This window comes from Aquila chrysaetos, chromosome 13 (genome assembly GCF_900496995.4).
Source record: "Aquila chrysaetos chrysaetos chromosome 13, bAquChr1.4, whole genome shotgun sequence".
Lineage (NCBI taxonomy): Eukaryota > Metazoa > Chordata > Aves > Accipitriformes > Accipitridae > Aquila > Aquila chrysaetos.
Genome location: NC_044016.1, coordinates 23,440,441 through 23,449,004, shown reverse-complemented (window position 1 = coordinate 23,449,004; position 8,564 = coordinate 23,440,441). Strand labels below are relative to the sequence as shown.

Sequence of the window (8,564 nt, the reverse complement as noted above, 5' to 3'; positions counted from 1 at the left end):
CGCCCCCCCCACGCCTCAGCAGCGGCCGCCGCCTCGGCTCCCCTTTCCCTCGCGTACCGCACCCCGCCCCACGGCCCGCACGGCAAGAGACGCGCAGGGCACTGCGGCTGCCGGGCAACGGGAGCTCCCCCCGCGGCCCTCCTGCAGCACAAGCCCCCCGGGGACCCGGGCGGGGTCTCCTCACAGCCGCACTCCAGGGCCCCGCGGGACTCCCACCCCCCCTCTTCCGGCGGGCGCCCCGGGGCGCGCTGGGCTCCACCCGCAGCCCAGCACGCGCCGGGGGTGGGGGGCCGCGTTTCACGGCGGAGGGACGCGGCGGCCCCACGCCGCGGGCCAGGACCCCCCGGCGGCGGCGGCGAGGGGCGGGGCAGGGGCGGGGCCCCGCCGTGCCCCGGCAGGGGCGGCTCTGGCGGCGGATAGGGCGCTCCCCTCCGCCCTCGCGGCTCAGCCGTTAGAGCGGGGCGGCTCTCGCGAGAGGCGGCGCCATGGGGGCGCACGGCGTCAAGGCGGTCTTCTTCGACTTGGACAACACGCTGGTCGACACGGCGGCGGCCGGGCGGCGCGCCATCGAGGAGGTACTGCCTTTGTCCCCTGCCGGCCCGGCGGCCGCGCGCCTCCCGCTCCCCTCCCCGCCGGCCGCGGTGCCGCCTGAGCGGCACCGACGCGCAGCCGGAGGCCCCTCGGGGGCCGTCAGCGGGAGGGAGGGAGGGAGGGGGGCGCGGCGCCAGGCTCCGTGCCTGTAGCGCCCTGATGAGGGGCCTCTTGTCTGTTGAAGGTGATCAGTGTCCTGCAGTCAAAGCACCACTACGGCGAGGGGGAAGCCCGCGTGATCTGCGATAAGGTCCAGGCCAAGCTTCTCAAGGAGTGTCACGATCCCGCCAAGATGTGCATCACCGACCTGCGGATTTCGCACTGGGAGGAGGCGATCCAAGAGACGATCGGGGGGGAGGTGAACCGAAACCTGGCCGCCGAGTGCTATTTCCTGTGGAAAACGACCCGCCTCCAGCACCTCACCCTGGCCGAGGACACGCGGGGCATGCTCACCGAGCTGCGGAAAAGGGTCCGCTTGCTGCTCTTGACGAACGGCGACAAACAGACGCAGAGGGAGAAGATCGAAGCGTGCGCCTGTCAGCCCTACTTCGATGCCATCGTTGTGGGAGGAGAGCAGAAAGAGGAGAAGCCGGCGCCATCCATATTTCATTACTGTTGCGATCTCCTGGGGGTGCAGCCCGCAGAGTGCGTTATGGTTGGTGACTCTTTAGATACAGATATTCAAGGAGGCCTGAATGCTGGCTTGAAAGCAACTGTCTGGTTAAACAAAGCAATGACTACCCCGGTAGATACCTCCCCAGTACCTCATTATATTATTTCTTCTGTTCTGGATCTTCCAGCAGTTTTACAGAAGATGGAGCACAAAATTAATGCTAACGTAGGAACTGACCATATGGCTAGTAGTAATGAAGCACATTGATGGTTCCGGCGTACTACAATCAGAGACATGCTGAGCTGTTAGGTGACTCATGCTCTTTTAAAAAATTTGATCCTAGGATTTTGAACTCGTGTACGGTATGCTTTCTTAAACAGCAGATGGATGAATAAGAGCAGTTGTCAGTGAAAACAGGATAGAAACAAAGAATTAGATTAATTTGAAAGATGCAAGTGCGGTTAATTTAAAACAACTGCCTCTGTCCAGAAATTATTTTGACAGACTGTGGCTAACGTCTATCTGTCTCTGACCTAAGTTGCCAGTCTCTTGTTTTTATAGTGGAAAAGAAAATTTGAATGTTTTGATCTTTCTCATGCTTTGCTGACTTGTAAGTTTAGCAGAAGCTTCAGTTCAAACCTTGTTTGCAGTGTGTAAAAGGAGGTGAGAGAGTTTGGTACAATCTGGTAAATCTTCGCAATTGATCTGCAGTTTATCTCAGGAACTGGAGTGAATTTTGCTATTTCTAAAACAAGAATTTACTGACAGAGTTTATTATGTATCAGACCATTAGAAAATGCTCTACCTTTGATCTTTTTTCAAGTTTTCAAGTTTTAGAATTTTTTTCAGACTTTGCAGTGACTTTTCTTTTATGGAATCTGTACCTCTTGCCAAAAGTACTTAAATGTACATGAACAATTTTCATTTGTATAGGGGACCATTTATCAGAGGGACTTGATGGATAAGTTTTTACTTTATATTATCTTGGTGCTTACGCAGATATGCAGTATACTTGTAATTCAGATTATGTTTTTTGTTGGAATGTAATCGATAAAACAGGGATATTTTCAATGGTCTTAGTGTACTGTCAAACTCTTTAAAAGCTAATATTATTGTTCTGTCTGATTTTATCACTGAATTTTGATCAGACTTTTTGGAGAAACTGTTCTTGGTCTTGCTCAGGTGTATGACTACTCAGATTCAACTGCAGGATCAGTGCTTTTTTTGACTATTTTAATGACATTGCTATACAATCCCTCCTTACTCCAGTTTCTACATGTATTTCATGTCATTTACTCTGGGGAAAATATGAGCTAGTTGTTTGTAAATGGTTTTCACAACTCTCTTCCAGGAAATTGGAAAATTATGTCATATGTATTACAGTACTGTGTACAACTTTATAGTGTATATGTGCTATTTCCATTAGATGCAGGAGATGACTCTCTAAAACACCAAGATTTCTCTTTCCCAGATCATTAGCTTAATTAATTTTTCTGTACTTCATATTCTTACTATATAATGGGGAAGTATTCACATATTAAATGGAAATGTAATCAGTTGTTGGAAAACCTGTGTTTTTCAAAACCTATTTGCTATATATACATTGGGCTGAATATCTGACCGTGTATGAGCAATCAAATTTTGTATTTTAGGATAAATCCATGACAAATCTTTTGAGAATGGGGATATTGAGGTGCTGGCACAGGAGTGTCTGGCATGTGGGCAGCAATAGAAGATCAGCAAAAAGTACAGAAACCTACCAGGAAATGGGTGTGTAGAAGGAGTCCTATATACAAGAAAGGTTCCTTTGTTTAACTTGACATGAATTTAAGTTGATGTAGTTAAGTCTTGCATAGGATGACAGATTCAGTTTAGAAGCGGCTGTTAGTGATGTGAGTTAAATTATTTGGCAAAGAGTTGAGGTTGCATCAAAATGTTGCTCCTGCATTATGCGGAGTGGGGGGTGGGGGAAATACTCATTAAAGTTTGAACCCCTTTCTTCCAATTGTCCCTTAAAAAAGGTAAAGCAGTCCAGGTTCTTCATGTTATCTAGCCAAGACCTTTGTGGCATCAGGATCAATGAAGAGAACAGAGGCAGGCCCCTCCTGTACCTTTGAGGAAATGGGCATATGCTAGAAATGATCCAGTTAATTACAGTGGTATAGTAAGTTGCCACATGTAACGTGAGCCAGTGGGACTGACTTGACACACCTTTGTTACTGAAATAAGAGGCCTAAGTTAAGGTTTTATTTTGCATTTGGAAGAGCAAGAAAACGGTCAATATTTTAGCTGATGAGCAAAGCGTTGCTAATAACATTCCTTAAAACCAGGGATTGAGAGAAAAATCATAAAGATCATTGAGCCCCTGAGGAATATTGTGTAAAACTAGAAATGTATGCAAAAGGTTAGATGGGTCCCTGAAAACATAATGTATTTGAAGTAATCAGTTTTAACCATACTGTCTGATGAAAAAGGAACAACTTTGCTCACAACAGCATCCCAAAGGAGCCGCAGTATAACTCTGCATTGTTTGCACAGCACCACGGTAATAGAACTTGGGTCAGAATGAGGATTCTGATACAACTGAGATTTAAAATAATAAATAGTAATAATTCACAATTCTGTCTGTGGCCTTGAAGTATCTATATATGCCAGGTTACTATTTTTTAATATAAGTTGAGGCTCATATTCTCTTGCTACTGCATCATGCTGAAGTGGGATGCTGAGCCTGCTTATTGTATAAAGGGTCTCTTGTTTTAGAAGAGACTGCTCTTTGTTTTCCACGTGACCAGCAGTTTTCTTAAATATATGAATCTATGAAAAACCACTGTAACTGAACACTCAGGTGATAGTGTGGTCTGTAGAGGCCACATCCAAATATATTTTTTCTATTGCTGAGTACTGTACCAGGCTGGATGTGACGACCAGTGTCCAGATAGGGCAATAGTGTTACGATGTTTCTGTAAAATAAAAAGAAACAATAGAAGGGATTTCTCTACCTAGCGGTCTTCTTAGAAGCAGTTACTCAATAAGCTCAATTAGGTACCTGGAGTATCTCTAAATACTCAAGATGTTTTTCTTGGATGGAGCTCTTACAGAAAGCCTAAGGAAAAATAATTATATTTAGCAAAATGGAAACGTAAATGTAGTGATGGGGTAATTTTCACTTCAGAAGCAGGAATAGATCAATAAAACAGTCTATATTCAGTTCCAGTTAAGTTCTGATTTATGGTCTATTAGCTAAGTTGTCTAGTTTAAATTATATTGCTGAAACACACTAAATAAAAAGAGGAAAAAGAAATTCCATCTCTATTTTTAAAAAACTTTTTTTTTCAGATAAATATTACCTCCTGAGGTTGATCTACAGTAACTTTGACTTTAGTGAAATGAACTGAAACACTAGTTTAATACCAACTGTATTTTAATTCTTGATTTAAAATAACCCATGTACTGGTCTAATAAAAGTATTTTGTTTATAAAATATTTAACGCTCTGTATTACTGTGGATAACTATGTTTGTGACCAGGTTTACAACATAGGGCAAGAGTTCTGTTTGTTTTTTAAAATAGCACAGATTTAGGCTTCAGAATCTGTGACCTCACATTTAGATGTGGTGACTAGGTGTAGTTTCCATCATTTCAAACAGAGGCTGGAACATAATCATGTTTATGAAGCATCTTGGCGTGACTGTGTGTATTGAATTCCTAACTGTAGTTCGTTGCTAGCTGAACCTGACTTGCCAACCTGAATGCCAGCTCAGATATGCCTACGTGTCCTCATGACATGGCACTGGCCACTGCAGCAGCGTAAGAACAGACTGCAAAGCAGGTAAGATAAATAAATACAGTAATCTCAAGTTTGGGAGACCGGTTTCAGCAGGTTATGGGTGCACAAAGCCATGTCTGAGCTATTGCTACACTCACCTGTGTGTGACTTTAGGAGAGGGGAGAGTAGGAGGTTGCTCATCTCATGGCGCTCTCGGCTGCAGAAAAGGAAGCTGTCTGTCCCCCGATAGTTTTCCGTTGGGTAGTGGAACAAATTGTCCATCTTCTGGACCTGTGGAGATAGATGGAGAGAGGCGGAAAGGTATTTAAAGGTACTCTAGTTGAGGATAGGGTGTTAAACTGAGTGAACGGGGAGTCAGCCTCCACTGCGGGCACTTGGCTGAGCCAGCTAGCTGTGTGAAGTATCACAGCACAGCATCTCTGTTCTTGTTGAGGAGGAAGCTTTGTATGTGTAAGGCATTAAGCTGGACAGTGACAGCCTCAGAAATGAGCACATTTTCTTACGCGCTTGGGAAACTTCAGCACAAAGTTAGAATTCTTAGAAGCTGACCTGAATGTTCCATACAGGAGATAAGTACTTTTCATTAGCAACACTAAGTTAATGCAAAGAGGTAAGATGTTTGGATGGGGTAACAGCTAAAGGTTTTCATATTTCCTGGAATACGGACAACGGACAACTTCCTGTACCCCAGCTAACCTGAACCAGTTCTATTTGTCTTTTCCTCTGAAGCTGCTGTTACTTGACAACACCAGTAATAGGGCTTTGAACTAAATTGAAGTTGTCTGATCCATCACAGCAATTTCTCCTTTTCACATATGTAGTGATTCTTTTTTTCAACTTCAGCTCCAAAATGTGGGGATTTTTACTCCCAGGTTATCTTGAGGCCTTTAAATGAAATTTAAAATCCTACCTTAATTCTATACTAACAAAACTCATCGTCTGGAAATCATTTGAACATGTTGAGAAGTACAACAAATAGAAATGCAATGTATCTCTGCTGTATGTAGCGGTATACTGTTCTTTTGTGCACAGCTTTTACTATCAGCCTTGCAGTGGGATTGTCTCCATTATAACTCGCTTTCTAGATCACACTGTGCACATACAAGAGACATAACAATGCAGAGATGATGTCAGCTGTGTCTAAAGCAAAAACTGCAACTTTCTGCCTATGTTGCAAGGGACCTAGACACAGGGAATCACGTTGTCTGCTCCATATAGCATATTTTCACATTTTATTCCATCTACTAAAAACAAGGTTGCATGAGAGCCTTCTGAACAGCCCTCAAATGCCAGGAAAAAAAAGCCTTTTTAAAAAATATGAAATTAAATTATGGTGTTAATATATGAAATTTCAGTCCTTTAGAAGTGCAAACCATGTTTCTCAAGTCAACACCTAGCCAAAAACCAGATGATAAGTTCGCATAGGGTCTAATTTAATATAGGAGAATGTTGACATTTACATCAGCAGAACTTCACATGTTTAAGTAAGATATGTATGCTCATTTCTGTAAGATCACCTGCAAATGACTTCTGCCTTCCACTTCTCCTCTCCCAGCTAATTGATCTCCAGCATCTATTTCATCGGTTGCATTTCCCTATCTTTCTGAATCACAATGGTGTCTAGCGTTTGGGATGAAGTTTGCAGAGGAGGGCAATAAAAAGTGATGGAAGAGAGCCAGCTTTTGTAGGAAGATCATGTTACGTACATACATTTAGTACCCGCTCCTTGGCAGCTATGTGCTATAAGCATGTGTTTGGGCTGTGTTTGTTTTAAATGGTCTTTCCTCCAAGGAAACTTCCATTCGTATCACACAGAATAGGCAAATTTGTCAATTTGTTAAAAAAAAAAGTAAAAAGGGGGTGGGAGAGAAGCCTCCAGACAAAATCCACTGTTAGTCACCTATAGATATTAAAGTTTATAAGGCAAGTTTAAAATACCAAATCTGAGATATTTTTCTCCAAGTTTCAAAATAAATGATGATTAGTTGACTTAAGAAGTGAATGTTGTGAGGAAAACAAGATGCTACTCATCATTTCAACAGTTTCCCAGTGTCTGTTCAGTCCGTTCATCACTGGCTGCCATCATTTTTCTGTCAACTATATTCAAGAACAACAACTTTGTCACACTGAGAAAATCCAACTTCTTTACAATTTGGAAATAACATTACAAGGCAACATGGAAGAAACTATGTATGTACCTTCGACTGCATTTTATGATACATTTTAAGTGTTTGATGTATTAATGCACATTTTTGTTGAGTTCTTTTTTGTATTTTGCCCTGGAAATATTTGTTTTGCTACACCACCAATATTGCAAAAATGCAATAAAATACAGGGCCGGTAAGGTACAGAGTTGTAGCTGAGTATATATGACTGTGGTCATCTAAGAGCTATGCTTTAGATCAAGGATTTAGGAAATTTTTTTGTACTTCTCAGTGAATCTAGGAAGTCACTTAGAATAGTTATGGCTTGGTTTCCCCAGAAACGAAGATGGAAAGCATGAAGATGAAGTGGAAAGCATTTCAAATTATCTTGCTTTCCAGTCAAAAATCCAGCCTGGTGAGCATCAGATGAGCACGTTTTTATTTACTTGTGCTGTTGCCAAGTCTGCTCAATGGTACTGCATTCAGGCAGATGTGGGAAGACAATTTTCCCAATGCAGTGACCAGTGTAACAGAAAGGTCCAACTGGAAGTGAAATTATTTTGCATCAAAATACATCAACTACTCAAATACATGTTTTACTAGTTCTTCTGCTATGCAAGTATTAAGCATGGCAGTAAATTCTTATCTTTTATTCTTTTCATGAATTAGGCCAACAAGTATCCTCAGTTAAGTGGTGGTGTTTTCATCAGTGCACTAATGTGTTGTTGGTCTGTCTTTGATAAAGACAGGTTTAACCGTTTTCCTTTGTGCTACTGGTTGGGTGGTCTTTGCTGTTAACGATGTGGCCTGTTAAATCTCACTGGGGTTAGGATTCATCAGGAAGTCTGCAGTGGATGGACTGACAGCCTTTGTTTTCCAAACTGTTGATGCCTTCCATTGTGTTTTGTTTCAGACATTTAAATGAGAAGGGTCCTGAATATTCTAAGTCCTTTTTTCCTTTCAGGAAGAAAATGCATAAACGACACAAACAGTTTGTTTATTTTTCTTTCAGTAAATGTAACTGGGTAAAAATACTTCTTTGCTTCCATCCCTCTCATATGAAAGTATTTTAAAAGGTACCTAAAAACTTGATGTCTAAAGTACTTTGATATATTTATCCTGTTACTTTGTGAAACGTATGTCTGTTTTAAAAACTGCTACTGCTGCAGCTAGAGGTTCATCTTAATATTGTATTGTTATAGTTTCACACTGTGTTTCTATGCTGTATCTCAAAATGAAAACAAGCCCCTACCTTAGAGATATTTTACTTTGAGATAAATCTACCTAGTTAACAATTTCTTTTTATTTTGAATACTGTGCCCTCTGTTTAACGATGTTCTGTCCATCCAAACCACTTCCCATTTGTTTTTCTTTTCTGTAGAGCAGCAGTGTTTGTGCATATTTGCAGGGTGAGCAGCATGCAATAGATG

The 8,564-nt window shown here is 42.4% G+C and overlaps 1 protein-coding gene across 1 annotated transcript; it reads left to right on the top strand.

Annotated features, from left to right (window-relative positions):
- Positions 1-367: 367 nt before the first annotated feature.
- LOC115350105 (N-acetylneuraminic acid phosphatase) lies at positions 368-4,685 on the top strand. Its single transcript, XM_030035346.1, has 2 exons — positions 368-575; positions 776-4,685. Exons 1-2 carry the CDS (start codon positions 486-488, stop codon positions 1,469-1,471), a joined length of 786 nt encoding a protein of 261 aa, XP_029891206.1. The 5' UTR covers positions 368-485; the 3' UTR covers positions 1,472-4,685.
- The last annotated feature ends 3,879 nt before the right edge of the window (positions 4,686-8,564 follow it).

Coding starts and splice junctions, on each gene's coding strand:
- LOC115350105 (XM_030035346.1), top strand. CDS start 486: ATGGGGGCGCACGGCGTCAAGGCGGTCTTCTTCGACTTGGACAACACG. Junction 576..775: donor GGCGGCGCGCCATCGAGGAG/GTACTGCCTTTG, acceptor TGTCTGTTGAAG/GTGATCAGTGTCCTGCAGTC.